This window comes from Anomaloglossus baeobatrachus, chromosome 3 (genome assembly GCF_048569485.1).
Source record: "Anomaloglossus baeobatrachus isolate aAnoBae1 chromosome 3, aAnoBae1.hap1, whole genome shotgun sequence".
Classification (NCBI taxonomy): domain Eukaryota; kingdom Metazoa; phylum Chordata; class Amphibia; order Anura; family Aromobatidae; genus Anomaloglossus; species Anomaloglossus baeobatrachus.
In genome coordinates this window covers 287564369-287587600 of record NC_134355.1, presented here as the reverse complement: position 1 = coordinate 287587600, position 23232 = coordinate 287564369, and the positions used below count along the sequence as shown (strand labels likewise).

Genomic DNA, 23232 nt, shown 5'->3' with positions numbered 1-23232 from the left:
TACCTCAGGCGACTCTGTTGGTGGCGTGCTTGCAGAAACGGCTTCTTTCGCATCACTCTCCCATACAGCTTCTCCTTGTGCAACGTGCGCTGTATTGTTGACCGATGCACAGTGACACCATCTGCAGCAAGGTGATGCTGCAGGTCTTTGGAGGTGGTCTGTGGATTGTCCTTAACTGTTCTCACCATTCTTCTTCTCTGCCTTTCTGATATTTTTCTTGGCTTGCCACTTCTGGGCTTAACAAGAACTGTACCTGTGTTCTTCCATTTCCTTACTATGTTCCTCACAGTGGAAACTGACAGTTTTAATCTCTGAGACAACTTTTTGTATCCTTCCCCTGAACAACTATGTTGAATAATCTTTGTTTTCAGATCATTTGAGAGTTGTTTTGAGGAGCCCATGATGCCACTCTTCATAGGAAATTCAAATAGGAGAACAACTTGCAAGTGGCCACCTTAAATACCTTTTCTCATGATTGGATACACCTGCCTATGAAGTTCAAAACTCAATGAGGTTACAACTAATTTAGTGCTTTAGTAAGTCAGTAAAAAGTAGTTAGGAGTGTTCAAATCAAGAAATTGATAAGGGTGCCCATACTTTTGCACCGGTCAAATTTTGTTTAAATGTGGATTGCACATTTTCTGTTAGTACAATAAACCTCATTTCAATCCAGAAATATTACTGAGTCCATCAGTTATTAGATAGATGAAACTGAAATAGCTGTTGCAAAAACCCAAATTGTTATAAAGAAAAAAGGTTAACATTAATAGGGGTGCCCAAACATTTTCATATGACTGTAGATAGAGAGATAGATAGATAGATAATATAAAGAAGATAGATAGATAAACAGATAGATAGATAGATAGATAGAGGGATAGATAGATTGATAGATATATAATGGATAGATAGATAGATAATATATTGAGGATAAATAGATAAACAGATAGATAGATAGCAGTATAGATAGATAGAGGGATAGATAGATATATAATGGATATAAAGATAGATGATAGATAGAGGATAGATAAGTGAATAGATAGATACATAGATTGATAGATAGATATATAATGGATAGATGATAGATAGAGGATAGATAGATAGATAAATAAATAGATAGATGATAGATAGAGGATAGATAGATACATAGATAGATAGATAGACAGATATTTAAAAGATAGATAGATGATAGATAGATAGATATTGATAGATAGATAGATAGATAGATAGATACTAGATAGATAGTATGATAATATTTACCCAGAAATTTCTTAAATTGAATATATCACCAATTATATGCAGCATGGTGGCCATAAGCTGATCCAAAAAATGTTACGATATATACTAATATGTAACATTTTTTGCCACTTGATCCTTTCCATGACGTCTACAGGTATCCTAAGATTGATATTTTAAGACATTTCATCTCATTGATGTGGGATAATCCAAATGTTACTGTGCAGAAGAGCTAAAGTAGAATGAGCTATACTGAACTGAATAGTCAATTCTAGAAGCAATTTCAAGTGATCCTTAGTGGGCAGCGCAGTATTGCCAAGTAAATCTGTCAGTATAGAACAGCTGCTTAAATTGCTATTTTGAGAACAGAATTCTCTGTTTTAAGCCATTTTAGTTAAAAAACCCACATTGACTGTATCCCTCAAGGAATTTCTTGCTGAGTTTCAATATAGTTGATTTTTTTTTTCGTAAAGTTGCAATGTTGGAAGAAAATTGGTGGAAGTTTCTTTGTGTAAGTAATCCCAATAGAAAAGACTCCTTTTAATCAAATTGTTTTTTTTTTATTTCCAGGATTGTTTCCTGCCGTTCTCAATCTTGCCTCTAACGCCATAATAACAGCGAATGCCACCTGTGGGGAAAATGGACCTGAAATGTTTTGCAAGTTAGTAGAACATGTTCATGGGCAGCCTGTTAGACATCCTCAGTGCCGTAACTGTGATCAGAACTCCCTGGATAAAAACTGTAAGTGCCACTCTCCATTATTTATGTCTTATTATCATGTATTTTATAAAACACTAATTATTATTGATACATTTTTACTTCTTTCCATTTTACATACTGTAAATGTAAACAATAGTCCAAAATTGAGTAAACCACCCAATATGTGAAATACATTGTCTACATGAGTACAATGAGTGTTCCAATCATATTGGACAATGTGTGGTATAGTGGAATTTGATGCATTTGCTAACATATTGCGCCACTCATAAGCTCTACACCACATCTGATTACACTACTCAATAATGTCTCCAGGGGTTTTCCAGTTTAATGTAAATTACACTATTGAATGTTTACCTTATAGAACAGATCAGCACTGTTTAGAGGAGAAACTGATATAATTGATTGAAGACTATGCGTATATTCACACTCTACAGATTTATTGCGGACCTTTTCATGACTTCCCATTCATTTTAATGAGGTTTGCGAAAATCTATGCACGTTGTAAAACTGCATGGAACATATGAACTGCAGTCATAAAATTGCACTACAATACAGTAGAACTATTAACCTATGACCTTGGGTTCAATTCAAAGGTGACTTCATTTGAGCTGAGAACAAAACATTGCAAATATGTGCACACATAGACAAGAGAAATAGGAAACGCCATTGGGACTAGTAAAAAAAATGTTCTTTGTCAATAATTGATAAATGCCCAAATCCCCAAACCCTTAAACTGCACCTTTTATTTTTTTGCCTGTCTTTAGTATTTCAGTGGTTGAACTCATAGAAGTTATCGTAGCGTTACATAAACAAATAAAATGTGAAGCTGTTGTGTGGAATCAACGCAAGCCCATGCCAAGAGTTAATGAAGGATGTGTTTCAAACCACATTAACTTCTCAGTATTGTCCTCATGGAAGATATAATTTCCACTTCATTTGAAACGCCATCAATTTATCAGTTCCTCAAATTAATTAGGATTAAGTGTTCATTTTTGGAGATTAAAGTTAATTGTTGATTCATCTGCACATTTTTCATTTCTAATGCAAAAGTACAATCCATTTGACCCAAGAAGATTGGAATAAAAGTTACAATAAATTTACATTTTGTCCGACTTCCTCCAGTTTCTCTCTTGTTTTTAGGCTATCTATCTATCTATCTATCTATCTATCTATCTATCTATCTATCTATCTATACTGTGTATGTATGTGTGTGTATGTCCGCTAAAGGAATCCGCACCGTCGGATTTACAATAACGAAATTTTGCAGAGACGCCTCATGTGACCCAGGGAGCGTCGTAGACTTTGTTTTGACAGAAAAATGTAACTCCGTGCTTTACAGTTAGTCTCTAAAATCCTGCCGCCATTAAACTGAATGGAGGTAGGAGCTATAAGTTATTAATAGCAACTGTCAGTGGTTGCTATAGGAACAAAATAAACTGTTAGTTGAAGCTTATGCGTGAGGTTATATGATGTCGGTGGAGAGATGGATAGAGAGACACAAAAAGACAGACAGAGACACAGACAGAGACAGATAGGGAAAGAGACAGCCCTGGAAAGAGAAAGCCCTGGAAAGAGACAGCCCTGGAAAGAGACAGCCCTGGAAAGAGACAGACAGGCAAAGAGACAGACGGGCAAAAAGACAGACCTGGAAAGACAGCCCTGTAAAGAGACAGACCTGTAAAGAGACAGACCTGGAAAGAGACAGACCTGGAAATAAACAGACGGGGAAAGAGACAGACGGGGAAAGAGACAGACGGGGAAAGAGACAGACGGGGAAAGAGATAGACGGGGAAAGAGACATTGCTGGAAAGAGACAGACGGGAAAAGAGACAGATGGGAAAAGAGACAGACAGGGAAAGAGACAGACAGGGAAAGAGACACACAGGGAAAGTGACAGCCATGGAAAGAGACAGATGGGCAAAGAGACAGACCTGGAAAGAGACAGACCTGTAAAGAGACAGACCTGGAAAAAGACAGACCTGGAAAGAGATAGACCTGGAAAGAGACAGACGGAGAAAGAGACAGAGGGGGAAAGAGACAGATGGGGAAGGAGACAGCCCTGGAAAGAGAGAGATGGGGAAAGAGACAGACTGGGAAAGAGACAGCCCTGGAAAGAGACAGACGGGCAAAGAGACAGACCTGGAAAGATAGCTCTGTAAAGAGACAGACCTGGAAAGAGACAGACCTGGAAATAGACATATGGGGAAAGAGACAGACGGGGAAAGAGACAGATGGGGAAGGAGACAGTCCTGGAAAGAGACAGACGGTGAAAGAAACAGACAGGGAAAGAGACAGCCCTGGAAAGAGACAGCCCTGGAAAGAGACAGACGGGGAAGGAGACAGACCTAGAAAGAGCCAGACCTAGAAAGAGCCAGACCTGGAAAGAGACAGACGGGGAAAGAGACAGCCTGGGAAAGAGACAGACGGGGAAAAAGACATTGCTGGAAAGAGACAGATGGGAAAAGAGACAGCTCTGTAAAGAGACAGCCCTGGAAAGAGATAGACAGGGAAAGTGACAGCCATGGAAAGAGACAGATGGGCAAAGAGACAGACCTGGAAAGAGATAGACCTGAAAAGAGACAGACCGGGAAAAAGACAGCCCTGGAAAGAGACAGCCCTGGAAAGAGACAGCCCTGGAAAGAGACAGCCCTGGAAAGAGACAGACGGGGAAAGAGACAGACCTAGAAAGAGACAGACCTAGAAAAAGCCAGACCTGGAAAGATACAGACGGGGAAAGAGAAAGCCGGGGGAAGAGACAGACAGGGAAAAAGACATCGCTGGAAAGAGACAGATGGGAAAAGAGACAGCTCTGTAAAGAGACAGCCCTGGAAAGAGACAGACAGGGAAAGTGACAGCCATGGAAAGAGACAGATGGGCAAAGAGACAGACCTGGAAAGAGATAGACCTGAAAAGAGACAGACCTGGAAAAAGACAGACCTGGAAAGAGATAGACCTGGAAAGAGAAAGACGGGGAAAGAGACAGACGGGAAAAGAGACAGACGGGAAAGAGACAGCCCTGGAAAGAGACAGACAGGGAAAGATAGAGACAGGGAAAGAGACAGAAAGGGAAAGAGACAGCCCTGAAAAGAGACAGCCGGGGAAAGAGACAGACCTGGAAAGAGACAGTTGGGCAAAAAGACAGACGTGGAAAGAGACAGACGGGGAAAGAGACAGACGGGGAAAGAAACAGCCGGGCAAAGAGACAGCCCTGGAAAGAGAGAGCCCTGTAAAGAGACAGACGGGGAAAGAGACAGACAGAGAAAGCGACAGACCTGGAAAAAGACAGCCCTGGAAAGAGACAGACAGAGAAAGAGACAGACCTGGAAAAAGACAGCCCTGGAAAGAGTCAGCCCTGGAAAGAGACAGACGGGCAAAGAGACAGACGGGCAAAGAGACAGACGGGCAAAGAGACAGACAGGCAAAGAGACAGACCTGGAAAGAGACAGACCTGGAAAGAGATAGCCCTGGAAAGAGACATACGGGGAATGAGACAGATGGGGAAAGAGACAGACGGGGAAAGAGACAGACATGGAAAGAGACAGACCAAGAAAGATGGAAAAGAGACAGACGGGGAAAGAGACAGACAGACAAACACATAGAGACAGACACAGTGATAGAGAGACAGAGAGACACAGAGATGGAGACCGTTAGATTGATACAAATACAGACAGAGATAGAAATAGTCAGACAGAGACATAGACACAGACAGACAAGCAAAGAGACAGACAGACAGACAGCGACAAACAAACAGAGACTGGGAGAGAGACAAAGACAGTTACTATCCCGGGCAACGCCCGGGTACTACAGCTATTATTATTATTATTATTATTATTATTATTATTTATTTATAGAGCACCATTAATTCCATGGTGCTGTACATGAGAAGGGGGTTACATACAAAATACATATACAAGTTACAGTAGACAGACTAGTACAGAGGGAAGAGGGCCCTACCCTTGCGGGCTTACATTCTATAGGATTATGGGGAGGAGATAATAGGTGGGGTGTAGGTCAGGCGGCAGCTCCGCACGGTGGTCAGGCGGCAGCTCCGCACGGTGGTCGGGCGGCAGAGAGTTCATTGTAGATTGTAGGCATTTCTGAACAGGTGGGTTTTCAGGTTCCGTTTGAAGTTTGCAAGGGTAGGGGATAGTCTGACGTGTTGAGGCAGCGAGTTCCAGGAGACTGGGGATGCTCGGGAGAAGTGTTGGAGTCGGTTGCGTGAGGAGCGAATGAGAGAGGAGGAGAGAAGGAGATCTTGGGAGGACCGGAGGTGACGTGTTGGAGTGTAGTGGGAGAGTAGTTCGGAGATGTACGGAGGGGAAAGATTATGCACAGCTTTGTAGGTCAGTGTTAGTAGTTTGAATTGGATACGGTGGAAGATTGGAAGCCAGTGGAGGGACATGCAGAGGGGAGAAGCGGGATGGTATTGAGGAGAGAGGTGGATCAGTCGGGCAGCAGAGTTAAGGATGGACTGGAGAGGGGCGAGCGTGTTGGCAGGGAGGCCACAGAGGAGGATGTTACAGTAGTCGAGGCGGGAGATTATGAGGGCATGCACTAGCATTTTAGTAGATTGCAAATTGAGGAAAGGGTGGATTCTGGAAATATTTTTGAGTTGAAGATGGCAGGAGGTGGTGAGGGATTGGATGTGTGGTATGAAGGATAAAGCAGAGTCAAAGGTCACTCCGAGGCAGCGAACTTTGGGTACTGGCGAGAGCATGGTGTTATTTATTGTAATAGATAGAGCAGGTGGAGAGTGTAGGTGAGACGGAGGAAAGATGATTAGTTCAGATTTGGCCACATTGAGCTTTAGGAAGCGAGAGGAGAAGAAGGAGGATATAGCAGATAGACATTTCGGGATTTTGGACAGCAGAGATGTGGCATCTGGGCCAGAGAGGTAGATCTGGGTGTCGTCGGCATATAGGTGGTATTGGAAGCCATGGGAGTTTATGAGTTGTCCCAGGCCAAATGTGTAGATAGAGAAAAGTAAGGGTCCTAGGACAGAGCCTTGAGGGACGCCAACAGAGAGATGGTGGGATGAAGAGGTTGTGTGAGAGTGGGAGACACTGAAAGTGCGATTTGAGAGGTATGAAGAGATCCAAGAGAGGGCAAGATCTCTGACACCAAGGGAAGAGAGGGTCTGTAATAGGAGGGAGTGGTCAACAGTATCGAAGGCTGAGGACAGGTCTAGAAGTAGGAGTATAGAGAAGTGCTTGTTCGCTTTGGCAGTAAGCAAGTCATTTGTGATTTTAGTCAGGGCAGTTTCGGTAGAGTGATGTGGACGGAAGCCGGACTGTAGGTTGTCAAAGAGAGTATTAGAGGAGAGGTGGGAGGAAAGTTCAGCATGGACATGCTGTTCCAGGAGTTTTGAGGCAAGTAGGAGTAGTGATATGTGGCGATAGCTGGTAGTAAAGGTTGGATCGAGGGAAGGTTTCTTTAGGATAGGTGTGACTGTTGCATGTTTAAAGGCAGAGGGGAAGGTTCCAGTCGTTAAAGATAGGTTGAAGAGATGGGTTAAGGCTGGAATAAGGATTTTGGTGAGGTTGGGAAGGAGGTGGGATGGCATGGGGTCAAGTGCGCAGGTGGTGAGGTGCGCTTTTGAGAGAAGACGTGCAAGCTCTCCTTCGCTGATGGTGGGGAGGAAGTTTATGGGAGACGGGCAGTGGTCAGTTACATGAAGGGGTTGTGGTGGCTGAGCAGAGAAGACTTGCCTTATTAGGTCGTTTTTTTCTTGGAAATAGGTGGCAAAGTCTTCTGCAGAAATGAGGGAGGTTGGAGGGGGCAGTGGTGGGCGAAGGAGGGAGTTGAAAGTGTTGAATAACTGTTTGGGGTTGTGTGTTAGAGAGGATATGAGGTTTCTGAAGTAATCGTGTTTAGCGGAGGTGAGGACTGAACGAAATGTGTGAATTGCGTTTTTGAATGTGGTGAAGTCTTCCTGGGAGTGCGTTTTCTTCCACCGCCGCTCTGCAGCCCTAGACCTTTGCCGAAGTTTTTTAGTGAGGCTGTTGTGCCAGGGCTGTCTATTGATTCGTCTCACTCTGCCATGCACAAGGGGAGCGACTGAATCAATAGCTGATGTGAGGGTGGTGTTGTAGAAAGTGGTGGCACTGTCTGTGTCGTGGAGGGACGATATGGAGGACAGTGGGAGGATAGAGTCGGCGAGGGTGTGCATGTTGAGGTGTGCAAGGTTTCTGCGGGGATGTGCTAGGTGCTGGACAGGGGGGGTAGGTGAGGAAGACAGGGCTGAAAAGGTCAGAAGATGGTGGTCAGATAGGGGGAGGGGGGAAGTTGTGAGGTCAGAAAGGGGACAGAGGCGGGTGAAGATAAGGTCTAGTGTGTGTCCATCTTTGTGGGTGGCAGAGGTGGACCACTGAGTTAAGCCAAATATATATACTGCTAGTGCATTTTCTGTTTGACCTTTTGGCTACTGACTGTTTTTGGTAAGTTTTTTCTGTGACTTCCATTCTTGACAAGCACAGCCAGAGCCCTGATCTAAATGCTATTGAGCGTCTCTGGAGTGACCTGAAAATGGCTGTCCATCAACGTTCACCATGTGGAGAGGATCTGCATGGAAAAATGGCAGAGGATCCCCAAATCCAGGTTTTAAAAAGCTTGTTGCATCATTACCAAAAAGACTCATGGCTGTACTAGCTCAAAAGGGTGCTTCATTTGGTCTGACATGCACTGTGAGCTGTGAGGTCTTATATAGAAAGGTGTGTGCTTTTCCAAACCAAGTTCTATCAGTTTAATAAAACACAGCTGGACTCCAAAGAAGGAGTAGGACCAACTCAAGGAGGATCACAGGGAAATAGACAGCATGTGACTTAAATTTCAGTGTCTGAGCCAAGGATCTGAATACTTATGACCATCTGATATTTCAGTTTTTCTTGTTTAATAAATCTGCAAAACTTTCTACATTTCTGTTTTTTTCTGTCAAGATGGGGTGCAGAGTGTACATTAATCCCTTCACGACCATGAACGGATATATCCGTCATGGAGCGTGTCCCGTTAAGCCCCGCCCCCTGCCGCGGGCAGGCGGCGGCGGTCGGCACACATATCAGCTGTTTTCAACAGCTGACATGTGTGCCTGCTAGCCGCGGGTGGAATCGCAAAGTCTGGCAGCAAGATCTATATGCGCGCGGCCATGTTTTTTACTTACCGCCACCCCCACCGGAAGTCACGTGCATGATCACGTGACTATCGGTGGTTTCCATCATAGCACAGGGTCATGTGATGACGCCTGCAGCTATGAAGTTTCACTTTCGTTTTCCCTCGGCCGCGAGCAGAGAGAAACAGAAAGTGACTGAATCTGCTGTTTACAGCTGTATAGCTGTGATAAGCAGATAGATAAGAGCGATCGGATTGCTGATCGTTATAGCCCCCTAGGGGGACTAGTAAAATAAAAAAAAAGTTAAAAAAAGTTTTAAAAAATAAAAGAAAAAACAAAAAACCTAAAAGTTCAAATCATCCCCCTTTCCCCCCATTGAAAATTAAAGGGTTAAAAAATAAATAAATATACACATATTTGGTATTGTCGAGTTCAGAAATGCACGATCTATCAAAATATAAAATCAATTAATCTGATTGATAAACGGCGTAGTGGCAAAAAAATTCCACACGCCAAAATTACGTTTTTTGGTTGCCTCAAGTTTTACGCAAAATGCAATAATAGGCGATCAAAATGTGGCATCTGCGCAAAAATGGTACCATTAGAAACGACAGCTCGAGACGCAAAAAATAAGCCATCAATGAGCCATAGATCCCAAAAAATGAGAACGCTACGTGTTTCGGAAAATGGTGCAAAACGTGCGCCACTTTTATTGGACAAACTTGTGAATTATTTTGGTTGTTTTTTTTTTTGTTTGGTGTCTACAAACTCGCACTGACCTCAGGCATCATACCCACACTCAGTTTTACCATATAGTGAACACCGTGAATAAAACATCCCAAAAACTATTGTGCCATCACACTTTTTTTGCAATTTTTCCGCATTTGGATTTTTTTTGCTGTTTTCCAGTACACCATATGGTAAAACTTATGGTTTCACTTAAAAGTACAACTTGTCCCACATAAAACAAGCCCTCATATGGTAAGATTGACGAAAAAATAAAAAAGTTACGTCTCTCAGAAAAAGGGGAGCAAAAAACAAAAACGGAAAGTGCCCCGGGGCTGAAGGGGTTAATGAGAAAAAAATGAAGTTTTTTTAATTTACCAAATGGCTGCAATGAAACGAAAAGTGAAAAACTTAAAGGGGTCTGAATACTTTCCGTACCCACTGTATAAATCAGAAAACTGAGATCGGAAACATTGTCCCTTGGAGCCCTATGTCCCCATTGTTCTGCCATTGTTCAAGTTTATACATATTGGTTTGCTGTGTGCACATGGCCTTGATGATAATTTTGACAAAATGTGACATATATTAATTTCCTACTGCACTATCTCTTACTTTTCTCTGAATCTATCTGAATATCCCAGTCTTTTCTATTTCAGGCAGTAAGAGGTCCACAGACCTTACCATTAGAGACAGTAGTATACCGCATAGATAATAGATACAATAAATAACAATGTTCTAGCATATCAGCTCTCTACATAAAACATATGTAATGAACTGGTGGATTAAAAACAAATCATCAATGAATGTGTCTAGTATTACTCCGTTCACAAGGTAATCAAAATACTTGCTGATGAAAAAGTGCCACACCGTAAAAAATTGAAAATAAGTAGATTATGGGTACTTACCGTAAAATCTCTTTCTCGGAGCCTTCATTGGGGGACACAGGAAACCATGGGTGTATGCTGCTGGGACTAGGAGGCTGACACTATGCAAATAAAAAAGTTGGCTCCTCCCCCGTAGTATACACCCACCGACCGGAGATGAGGAGATCAGTTTGTGTAAAAGCAGTACGAGGAGAAGCTTGAAATCCAGAACATTCCGGATCCACTGAAGTCTTAGAAAAGGGCGGGTGCTGTGTCCCCCAATGAAGGCTCCGAGAAAGAGTTTTTACGGTGAGTACCCAAAATCTACTTTTCTCTATCGCTTCATTGGGGGACACAGGAAACCATGGGACGTCCTAAAGCAATCCCCAAGGGTGGGAAGAGAAAGACCCGAAAACAGGGTTAGCAGAGACGAGATACTGTGACCGGAACCTGGCCCTAGACACCGTAACGAATACCTACCTGGCAAGAGCCGATGTATAGGGGGAAGAGTAAAGAGTACTAGGGAGTACTAAGATTGAGTATAAACCGCATGTGCGGGGATTAGAATGATCAGGGAAAGAGTTGCATCCTCTGAAATCTGCACCTAAGAATCTAAGGCGACTGACAGCAATAGGTCAGGACAAGAGAAAAAAAGCCCGACTTGACCCTGGTGCTATGTTTGAGAATGGAAGAAAGAGGGAAGAGCAAAGGCACCTGGAAGAGGTAGGTGCCAGGTAAGCGGAGGCCCACCGAGCCTTGGCACTTTACTGCCGTAGAATGACTAAAAGGGAACACCAGCTGCCTGAAAGTGTGCAGGGGAGTTGGGCTGAGAGAAGAGACGAACTACTCGAGGAGAGAGTAAGGGAACTCCGCCATAGGGGGACTTGACCTGTTGATTCTACAGAACCGAGGAAAGTGATCTGACCCTAGCGAACGGAACAGCCTGCTGGCGGGAAAAAAATACAGGAGATAATTCCCCTGTGAAAAGAAGTCCAGAAAAAACTTGCAAAGTCCGGAGAAAAAAAGAGAAGGTTAAGGAGCCGAGGGAAATCCAATAACCAACTTCCACTATCACATGACAGACAGGAGAAGAGAGTCCGGGCATCTACAATGGCGTGACTGGGAAAACTCGAACTCCGGATTCGGGTACTAGATGGCCACTGAAGTGAAATACTTGAAGGAGAACCCCCTATGGGGGAATGCTCTTGTGACTGAAAATAGGCACAAGACCTGGGATGTACGACCTGGAATGGGAGGCTCGGACTATGTCACTGGCCTAAGCGCTAGCCGACCAGAGGAGCGACGCCTATCCTGGGAAGGTGGCAAGGAAAACGGAAGAGTGACGTGAAAACGCGTTATCACGTTGCAACCAGAAGTGATAACGAAGGGGAAGAAATGACCGAGAATACGTGAGGTTAAATGGTCTGGCAGAGACTCTGCTTGAGAAGTGCATGAATCCACGAGCGTCTGAGCCCAAGCGGTGGAGAGCAATCATGGAATCTTGTATGTCGAAGAATTCGAAGAGATCTAGCATATCTCCACGAGCCATCTAGAATGGCTACAAGAGAGGGAAAGGGAGGCAGACCCCTCTTGGCCTGAAACTGAAGCAGGTCCTGTCTAGGTGTTAGCGAAGACTGGCAGATCAGATGGGGACCACTCGCTGTAGCGTTGAGTGTTCAGGTGGAAACTCCCAGTGGCCTGAGCATTCAGGGCTCTCTGAAGAATTCTGTTGCAGAAAATGGCCAGAAGACGATGCTTAAAACCTACAGCTGGTCCGGAAATGTGAGCCCAATGACTGGGCCGTCAGGATACTAGAAGTCCGTTGGTGAAACTTGTCCTCCCTGGAATCGATACTTGCTAGACGATCCTGTGTCTGGTTCTTAACTTCATCTGTTATCTGTGAAGGGACTGAGAAAATCTGATCTCTATCTGGAAGAGAGAGAATGTAAGTAACCTATGGATTTAAACATATGCAGTACCTGGCCGGAACCCTAGTAAAGGGCGCAGCTAAGGCTGGTCTAGGCCAAACAATAGGCGGATACTAGAAGTACTATGAACCACCCGAGGAGGGTGGCAGGAAGTAAAGCAGACGAGATACCGGTTAGCAGACAGAGCCGTACCTTGCTTACCTCATATGAGAAACAAAATGACTGCTGCCTCAAGAAACGACACAGCCAATGTACGATCAGAGAAAAAAGCCTTACCTCGTGGTGTGAGGTAGTGTGGTCGGCTGCGCGGCAGAAGACACGGGATCCAGGCACCAATGGTCACCACACACGGTTTATTGCACAAACAAAAGTCCAAAACAGCACACATGTGTTTCTCTGGCAGAAACTCAGGGAGTTGTGTTCACTCCCTCACACTAGGGACCCACTCCCATGTTCCGGTTTCCTTTTAACCCTCCTTTCAGCCTGCAGGGAAACAGCATTAACCCTGGAGTGGAGTTTCTTTCAATACATGGAGGGAGCACAACCTGGGCGAGACGTACCGGCCGTCATAGACAACCCCGGTCACAGTCTCACATACCCTCCCCCCCCCTCAGTTCAAGCGTGCGGGGTTGAACTCCCGCTATCAAACACGGGCCGTGGGACAAGGCATCGGCATTGCCCTGCAACCTACCGGCCCGGTGTTCAACCGTAAACCAGAAGTTCTGTAGAGAAAGGAACCACCGGGTAACCCAGGCATTCCGTTCCTTGGCGGACCTCATCCAGACCAGCGGAGAGTGATCAGTCACAAAGCGAAACTGCCGTCCCAGCAGGTAATAGCGTAGGGACTCCAAGGTCCACTTGATCGCCAGGCACTCCTTCTCCACTAAGCTATAATTCCGTTCGGGAGGGGTGAGCTTCCTACTTAAGAAGGTGACGGGGTGTTCCTCCCCCTGAACCACCTGAGACAGCACTGCCCCCAGGCCGACCTCAGAGGCGTCAGTCTGTACTACGAACTCCTTGCGGAAATCAGGGTTGACAAGCACGGGCTGTCCGCACAGGACCCCCTTCAGGGCCCGGAAGGAGTCCTCGGCCTGCGGAGTCCAGTGCACCATGACGGACTTCTTGCCTTTGAGAAGGTCCGTTAAGGGGGCCGATAGTCCCGCAAAATTTTTTTCAAACCTCCTGTAGTACCCCACGATTCCCAGGAAGGCCCTAACCTGCTTCGTGGTCAGGGGTCTAGGCCACTTCAGGATCGCCTCAACTTTGTTAATTTGGGGCTTAATCACTCCTTGGCCTATTACGTAGCCCAAGTAGCGGGCTTCCGTGAGCCCCAATGTACATTTCTTGGGATTGGCTGTCAATCCGGCTGTTTGGAGCGCGTTCACCACCGCTTGTACCTGTTCCAAGTGGGTCTACCACTCAGAGCTGTAAATAATGATGTCATCAAGGTACGCTGATGCATACGCCTGGTAGGGTTCCAGCACCAAGCCCATCAACCTCTGGAATGTGGCCGGAGCGCCTTGTAACCCAAAAGGCAAGACAACATAGTGGAAGAGACCCTCCGGCGTAACAAAAGCGGTTTTCTCCTTGGCAGACTCTGTCAGTGGCACCTGCCAGTACCCCTTGGTCAGGTCGAGCGTGGTGAAATATCGCGCCTGTCCCAGCCTATCAATCAGCTCATCCACCCGGGGCATGGGGTAGAGATCGAACTTGGATATTTCATTCAATCTCCTAAAGTCATTGCAGAACCTTAAGGAGCCATCGGGTTTTGGTATTAGGACAATGAGACTAGCCCATTCACTCCGGGATTTTTCGATGACCCCCAGGCGTAGCATTGTCTTCACTTCCTCTGATATGGCTTGTCTTCGAGCCTACGGTACCCGGTATGGCTTCAGGCGTACCTTCAGGTGAGGCTCGGTGACAATGTCATGTCGTATCAGACTGGTCCTACCAGGCAGCTCGGAGAAGACATCGGGGTTCTGCTGAACCAGCCGTCTGGCCTCTCGCCTCTGTTGGTTGGTGAGGGCTTCTCCAATCCTTACTTCCGGTTCGTCCTCTCCGGAGGTCGCTGTAGCCGGGTTTGAACGACCCGAAGAGGAGGGAGATGGGGAAAAATCAACCATCAGGCTTTCCCGTTCCTGCCAAGGTTTTAACAGGTTGACATGGTATATTTGTTCAGGTTTCCGCCTACCGGGCTGCAATACCTTATAGTTGACCACCCCAATTCTTTCCTTTATCTCGTAGGGGCCTTGCCACTGAGCCAGGAATTTACTCTCTGCCGTGGGGACCAATACCAACACCCGATCCCCGGGGTTAAAGGTCCGCATGGTGGCTTGTCTATTGTAGCGGCCGCTTTGCGCGGCCTGAGCCTCCTGTAAATGCTCCTTCACAATTGGCATGACCGCACTTATGCGGTTCTGCATTCCTAAAATGTGTTCAATCACACTTTTATGGGGGGTGGGCTCCTGCTCCCATGTTTCCTTTGCCAGGTCCAACAATCCCCGGGGATGTCGCCTGTATAACAACTCAAAAGGCGAAAACCCCGTGGATGCCTGTGGCACCTCTCGGATGGCAAACATCAAATAGGGAAGCATCATATCCCAGTCTTTCCCGCCTTTGGAAATCACCCTTTTAAGCATGGTTTTCAGGGTTTTATTGAATCGCTCCACTAAACCGTCCGTTTGAGGATGATACACAGACGTACGCAACTGCTTGATCTGGAGTAGCCGGCATAGCTCTTTGGTCACTTTAGACATGAATGGGGTCCCCTGATCCGTAAGGATCTCTTTGGGCAACCCCACCCGGCAGAACACAGCAAACAACTCCCGAGCTATAAGCTTCGCCGCAGTATGTCTGAGAGGTATCGCCTCTGGATACCGGGTGGCATAGTCAACGATCACTAGGATGTGTTGGTGCCCTCGAGCGGACTTTACGAGGGGCCCCACCAGATCCATCCCTATCCGTTCAAAAGGGACTTCTATAATGGGTAACGGTACCAACAGACTGCGAAAGTGGGCCAGGGGTGCGGTAAGCTGACACTCCGGGCAGGTTTCGCAGAACCGTTTTACCTCCCCAAAGACCCCGGGCCAATAGAACCTTTGCAATATTCGCTCCTGCGTTTTCTTGGCCCCTAGGTGGCCACTCATCAAGGTGTTTATGAGCCAAGTCGAGGACCCGCCGGCGATACGGCTGGGGCCCCACCAACTGCTCTACCCCCACGCCCCGTATTTCATCTACCCGGTAGAGTAAATCCTGCTTAAGAGCGAAATGGGTGTATCTTACCTGAGCACCGGGCAGCTGTGCCACCCCGTCAACCACTGTCACCCGACTCTGGGCATGTATTAATGTAGGGTCCTGGAGTTGGGCTGTCCCAAACGTATCCGGGGATGCCTCCAACTCCGGGATGGGCTCGACCATCTCAGCCTCTCCTGCCAATACCTCTAGTGGCGACCTATCGGGTTCACATTCTGTCCCTATCATGGGGACCCCTACGGCAGGGGTCCCGGATTCGGGATTGTCGGGCTCAGGTCTCGGACTGTCCAATACCTGAGGGGACTTAGGAGGCCCCTTCCATAGAGTCCAAAAATATGGCAGATCCCTTCCTAGAATCACGTCATAGGGAAGAGTGTTCATACGTCCCACCTCATGTTGCACCTGACCGCAGGGTGCTGTGATGGTGACAACCCCCGTGGGATAGTCTCGGCGGTCCCCAAGTATGCAAACCACCCCCACTGTACGTCCTGTGGCCTTTACTTCAGCCATTAGGGTTGATCGCACAAGGGTCACTAAGCTTCCGGAATCCAACAAGCCTGTAACCGGACATCCATTCACCTGTATTTGGCACAAGTGGGGCTCAGTCTCCGGGGAGACAAGGTCCGCGGTACACACCGCCTGAGCATACATTGAACCCCGCCGGGTAACCCCACAATCCATGGGCTCAATGGTGAGTGGACACTGGGCTTCCATATGTCCCACCCGCTGGCACCGCCAACATCTAATATGGAAGGAAACCCCCTTGACGAGTTGTCGTTTAGGGTACATAGCCTTCCGGACCTCAGGGACGGCGGGCGCGGCCTCAGACGGGATGGTAGCGGACTCACGCACCGGCGGTGTCAGCGGTGGGTCCTTGGCCCGAGGCTTGGAGGGGCCGGACCGACGGGCGGCACGCAAAGTCTCAGTGTCCCATATCAAGTCCTGCGTAGCCACATGCCGCTCCACCAGGCACACTAATTGGTCCAGGGTACTTGGGTCGCCCTGTCCTACCCACCGTTGAATGGTGACGGGTAAAGTGCGCACAAAGCGATCAACCACTACCCTTTCCACCATTTGCGCAGGGCTCAGAGTGTCAGGCTGCAACCACTTCTTTACCAGATGCAACAAGTCATAGGCCTGGGAGCGTGCGGGTTTGACTTCCTCATAGAACCACTGATTTACCTGCTGAGCCCGTACATAGGTATTCACCCCCAACCGAGCAAGTATTTCGGCTTTCAGGGTCTCATATTCTATGGCGTCCTTGGTACAGAGGTCCAGGTACGCTTTTTGGGGCTCCCCCGTCAGATAGGGCGACAATACCTCAGCCCACTGGGGGGTCGTCAGCTTCTCCCGCTCGGCCACCCGCTCAAACACCGCCAGGAACGCTTCCACATCATCCCCCGGGGTCATCTTTTGCAACGCTTGTCTCACCATTTTCCGGACGCTGCCGTCGTCACCCGGTCCCGGGGTTGTTGCTGCCGGTCCGGCACGGATCGACTTGGCCAGGAGAACCATCTGTTCTTGGTGCCTTTGTTCCTGCAATTGCAAGGAGTGCTGCTGACGATCCAACGACCGGAGCAGGTGTGCATTGGTCTGTTGTTGCTGTGCATTAGCCTGAGCCAGCTGCTTTAGTATGTCCTCCATGGCGTCGCCGGGTTTGGGCTGTAGTATAGCCGCTCGAATCCAGGACATGCGCTACTGGGTCACCAGGGATGGATGCTACACCTCACTGGGCTGGCATGCCCGCATTCTCCACCATCTGTGATGTAGCGTGGTCAGCTGCGCGGCAGAAGACACGGGATCCAGGCACCAATGGTCACAGCACACGGTTTTTTGCACAAACAAAAGTCCAAAACAGCACACATGTGTTTCTCTGGCAGAAACTCAGGGAGTTGTGTTCACTCCCTCACACTAGGGACCCACGACCATGTTCCTGTTTCCTTTTAACCCTCCTTTCAGCCTGCAGGGAAACAGCATTAACCCTGGAGTGGAGTTTCTTTCTATACATGGAGGGAGCACAACCGGGGCGAGACGTACCGGCCGTCATAGACAACCCCGGTCACAGTCTCACAGTGGCTACCGTAGATGAATGGTGCGAGGTAGGAGAAGGTCCCGGGTCACTGGGAAGCGACTAAATGAGAGCTGCTGCTGTGCTGCATCATGGGGTCCGTGGTTGCTGCAGGGCGTGAATCACACGACCCTCCAGTCAGATGATCGCGTGTTACCTTTCCTCGAGATCACTTTACACGTATGGTGTGAGGAAGGAGATGGCTGCAGATCGCTGAGAAGTGAGTAAATAACTGCTGCAGAAAAAAGAAGACAATGCACTGGTCGGAGGACCATGGCTTACCTCCTGTTTACCCGAATGATTGGTTTGAAGTAGGAGAAAGTCTCGGGTCACTGGGAAGCAACTTAATGACAGTTGCTGCCGTACCACGTTAGGGGTCCATGGAGACCACAGTCCTCGCCTCAGTCGAAGATGAAGGAGATACATGACCCACTAGATGAGGTAGTCTGTTCGACTCACTGGGTCGTGAGCAGAGCAACACATACCTGTTACGGTATCCAGTTTCTGGTCTGGAGAAACGCTAGCCCATTGGATAGCGGGCAGGATCATCGATCTTCAATACTGGCACTGAATGTGACAGCTGCTGGCGTGACGCATCATGGGGCAGTGTTGGATGGAGCTCTCGCCTCGGTCAAAGATGAGCGGAAAAGCTGGACAAGGCACTCAAGCCTGTTGCTGTATTCGGCTTCTGGTTCTGATAAGTGCTGGCCCATAGGATGGTGGGTAGGCTCATCAAATCACTCTCACGCTATAGTAGACAGGTGCATACAGAAACACTGGCACACAAGATAGAGGGTACGTTCTGGAAACACTAGCACACCGGATGGTGGGTAGGTGCATAGAGAAACACTGGATAGTGGATACTGGCACCCTGGAAGATGGACCGACATATAGAGACACTGGCACACAAGCAAGTGGACAGGTCTATGGAACTGTGAATCTGGATGGTGGACAGGTTGATAGAAAAACTTTTAGCACACTGAAACGGACAGGTGCAAGAAGAAACCTGACACCCTAAACAGTGGGAAGGTTCACACAACACTGTTACAGTTGTGTAGACAGGTGCGCATAGAAACACTGTGACACTGAGTAGTGTAAGGGCTTGTGAAAACACTGGTACACCAGAGTAAACAAATGCACGTAGAAACACTGGCCCACGGAATAGTGGGCAGGATCCCCAAAGGCACCTGGGTATTGGAGCACACAGGCATGACGCAGACACTGGATAGTGGACAGGTACAGGGAAACGCTGGTACACAGGAGTAGGTCAGTGCGTAGAGAAACGCTGGCCCACTGGATAGAGGACAAGTACGAGAAAACACTAACACACCGATGAAAACTAGTACATAAAGAAACACTGGCACACTGGTGTAGGCCAGCGCGTAGGGAAACGCTGGCATGCCGGTGTAGACCAGTGCGTAGAAGAAACACTGGCACACCGGATAGCAAACAGGTACATAGAGACACTTGCACACTGGTGAAGACTAGTGCATAGAGAAAAGACAGGCATCCTGGATAGTGGACAGGTGCATAAAGACACTGACACACAGGTGGAGATCACGGGCACACTGGTGTAGACCAGGGCAAAGGTAACACTGGCACACTGGGTAGTGGACAGGTACATGAAGACACTGACACACTGGATAGAGGGCAGGTACCTGGAGACACTGGCTCACTGGTGTAGTAGACCAGTGCGTAGAAAAAAACACAGGTACACTGGGTAGAGGACGGGTACTTGGAGACACTGGCACACTGGATAGTGGACAGGTTGACATAAAAAGTGGACAGGTCAAAAGAACACTGACCCTGTGGAAGATAGGTACATAAGGAACACTGACACCCTAGATAGCGACCCTACGGTAGATAGGGATATGAGGAACACAGACACACTAGATAGTGGGTACAGCAGAGTAGGCAGGAAAACGAAACACACTGACCGTGGAAGTGGACATGACCGCAGAACACTGGAGTACTCCTGGAGATGGGCAGGTCAGGGACAGCACATTGGAGATGGGTTACCTGCTAGAGGACCGGTGGTCCCTAGCAGAGTGCGTGTGGAAGAGTGTTATCCCATACTTGTAGAAGTGGAGGGAATCTGGGCATGCTGTAGTAGGAGGTTGCTAATACTCCCTGAAGTAGTTCTAGACATATAATATGTGTCAGAGGGGAGACAGCTCACTGTAAGTGAACAGGAACTCAGAGATCAGGAATAGATGGCTATGGCAGTAAATAGAGCTTTCAACAAATAAGAGGAAAAAGAGGGTTTCGAGGCATGCTTAAGGCCGTTTTTTTTTTTTTCATATTATTACACACTCTCTCTCTCTCATCAGTCTTGCAGAGACTGGGGGCAGTAAGGGAGGCCAGGAGACCAGTGGTGCCCGGGCAGCCCGGAGCGGTTACTGCGGGGGAAGCCTGGCTGCAGGTAGAGCAGGGAAGCTGTCTGCCTGCGAGGGTGCGCTGGGCCCTGAATCGCACTGGCTGCCTGCGGGGAACGCTTAAGATGCGGCGGCGTTACTTAGCATGCCGGGAGGCTTGGTCTGTGGGGCTGGAAGGGTAGGCAGAACGACGTCCCCCGGAGGTCTCGGCGCCGGGAAGTGACATCAGGCGCCAGGAAAGAGGGGGGCGGCACCTGCACGAGGAAGCAGGAGAGCCGGATTGTGAGCTCGCGTGACAGGGGAGGCGGGCCAAAGTTTGAAAAGCCCGTGCACGCGGGCAGAAGAATTCCTGGCTGGGGGCATGGCCTGGAAGATGCGCAAACGCTTAGCAGTGAGAGGCTGGGATGCTGAAGGGGGCGTGGCGCAACTGAGGAAGAAGGCCGCAATGGAGACGGGGGCTAAATTTTTTAAGGTAGGCCGCCGGAGGGGATGCCTATTAGCGAACGCAATAACAGAGGATAAGCGCAGGGGGGGTGATCGGGGGAGGGCAGGGAGGCCACACTACAGGGGGAGTAAGCTACAGAGGGGCCTGCGGTAGATGGCTAATAGGGAAATATCAGGACCCCCTGACCCAGGTGGGGAAGGGGATGTGGTGAATATATAAAGATGGAATCCCTCCCCCCATGGCCCAGAACGGGGGAGAAGGAGGGGGAGTGCAGAGTACTTATCTTGAAGGTCCCGGATTGTCCTGAGGTGATCCTGGAATCATCCTGAAGGCGAGCGAAGACATCTCGACGGTCGTCCCGGGCATAGTCGAAGGGAGACCGGAGGGGTACCTCTCCATCCCAGGTACGGTCTTCATCTTCCTACCCCACAATCAGGCTCGGGAGCGAGAGAGTTGGGGAGGGGGGCAGGACCCTCCGCCTTTATCAACGAAGTCGCACTTTGCCTCAACGCGGATGCACCTCGAATACTCTTCTGTGATGGAGGGGCTGGGTTCACTGCCAGAAAGACACGGAGGACAACAGTAGTGGCAGACGGACCCCACTTCTGTGCGACCTGTCTCTAAGTGGGAGAGCAGGGTGAGCGATTACACCCTGTCATCCGACGAGCTGTGTCTGAAAAACAAAGGGAAAACATTAATAAATCACAACAATACAAACCTGAGGGGCTGAGAGCAGCCCCTGCGTGTCCAACCTCCTCGGACACTAAGCAAAAACTGATTTCCTCAGCTCTGGTCGGTGGGTGTATACTACGGGGGAGGAGCCAACTTTTTTATTTGCATAGTGTCAGCCTCCTAGTCCCAGCAGCATACACCCATGGTTTCCTGTGTCCCCCAATGAAGCGATAGAGAAATTAACTTTCTTTTTAAAAAAATTTCAGACAATTACCTAGTTTAAATAAAAAAAATCTAGTTTCTACGAATTTTAACATTTTTTTATTTGTTCGTTTCTTTTATTGTATACTGTATGTCTATATTAATTGTGTTTGATATTGCATGATGTAATGCGATACAATGTGTTTAATTTTGTTTTTGTTATAACTGTTCTATTTAAAAAATTTGAAAATTTAATAAAAATTATTGAATCATAAAAACATCTACATAACAACAAAAAGGTTTTCTTCAAGTACATAATAAATGAAAATTACTTCATATTTCTTCATGCTTCCATGACGTGGTATATGTTTTAAAAAATATTTGCTGCAAAAAAGAGATTTTGATACAAGCAGCTTGAAGTACAACTCCCATGTTTCTTTTTTACTGCTGGAGTGGCACTTTAAGGGTGTGCTCACACGAACGTGTGACTCGCACGATTATCGGATCGCATCAACCGGTGTGGCTGGCTTCTCTCCTGACAGGAGCGGGTCTGCTGCATGTATTTCTATGCAGCTGAAACACTCCTGTCCAGCAAGTGTGCGACTGTGCCAGATGATGCTGATGCGAGACTCGCCGAGTCACTCGCAAGTGTGACTTCGGCCTAAATCTAAGTCCCCTGCCCCTTGTCTTATACTCCCCCTCCGGTGTATTCACCTTTATTTGGCATAATTTCAGTTTGTGGCACCATCTTTTACCCGTAACTTCTCACTGGTAGAAAATCAGAAGTTACATTACAACTCTTAATGCAAGGCTATGAGAGCCAGAACGAGACCAGAATGAGGTTCTGAGTCACTTGCATTGAGGCGTAACCTTTGGCACACTCCATTAGGCCGAAAACACACTTCCGCATAAAAAACGTACGTGTGGCACGGTCCGTTTTCCGGGTCCGTGTTCCTTTTTTTTGGGCGTTTCTCCGGTACGTATGGCATCCGTGTGATGGCGTATGCTATTTGTGTGTGCGTGTAAAATGTCCGTGTGTGCGTGTAAAATGTACGTGTATGTGTACCTGGAATGTCCGTGTGAAATGTCCGTGTGTGTGATAATGTCGTTGATACATGTCGGCTGAAAGTAGACAGAGTTGAGCGATGAGAATGAACTCGGGTGAACTTATCCGTCTCCATTGTCATCCTGTGGCTATGTCTGTGTCGCGTACTGATTAGCGGTCACCCATGAAGGACTCACCGGTGACCGTTAATCCCCTGAGTGACTGAATTGAGCAGCGCGATTAGTGCTGCCGTCACTCAGGTTACCCGCGGCTAGCTTGAGTCCACCCCCCGTGACCGCAACTCACCTGTGACTTCATCGCTGTCACTCGGGTGACTTGCTGTCACAGTTGGAGGATCCAGCGGTGGCCGCGAGTAATCTCAGTGACAGCTCAGCTGATCGCGCTACTCACCTCAGTTGCTGCGTGGAGCTGTCAGGAGCGGCGGTGCTCTTCTGCAGCTCCTGCCACCTTCATGTAGCTGAGCTGGAAGCGACGCGGGACCTCCGTGGATTACGATGGACATGGATGGGTATTTGGGGCATAATAAATTGGTGAATGAGGGTGTTTGTTATTGTTTATTATTTCAAATAAAGGATTTT

At 47.8% G+C, this 23232-nt stretch overlaps 1 protein-coding gene across 6 annotated transcripts in view; it reads left to right on the top strand.

The window, feature by feature from the left end:
- The window catches only part of LAMA2 (laminin subunit alpha 2), a 1231414-nt gene that overhangs the window by 227351 nt on the left and 980831 nt on the right, over positions 1-23232 (top strand). For all 6 annotated transcript variants that reach the window (XM_075339908.1, XM_075339907.1, XM_075339906.1 and 3 more), the window contains exon 2: positions 1804-1974. In XM_075339908.1, the coding sequence (XP_075196023.1) occupies positions 1804-1974 (171 nt within the window). The remainder of the gene's footprint in view (positions 1-1803; positions 1975-23232) is intronic.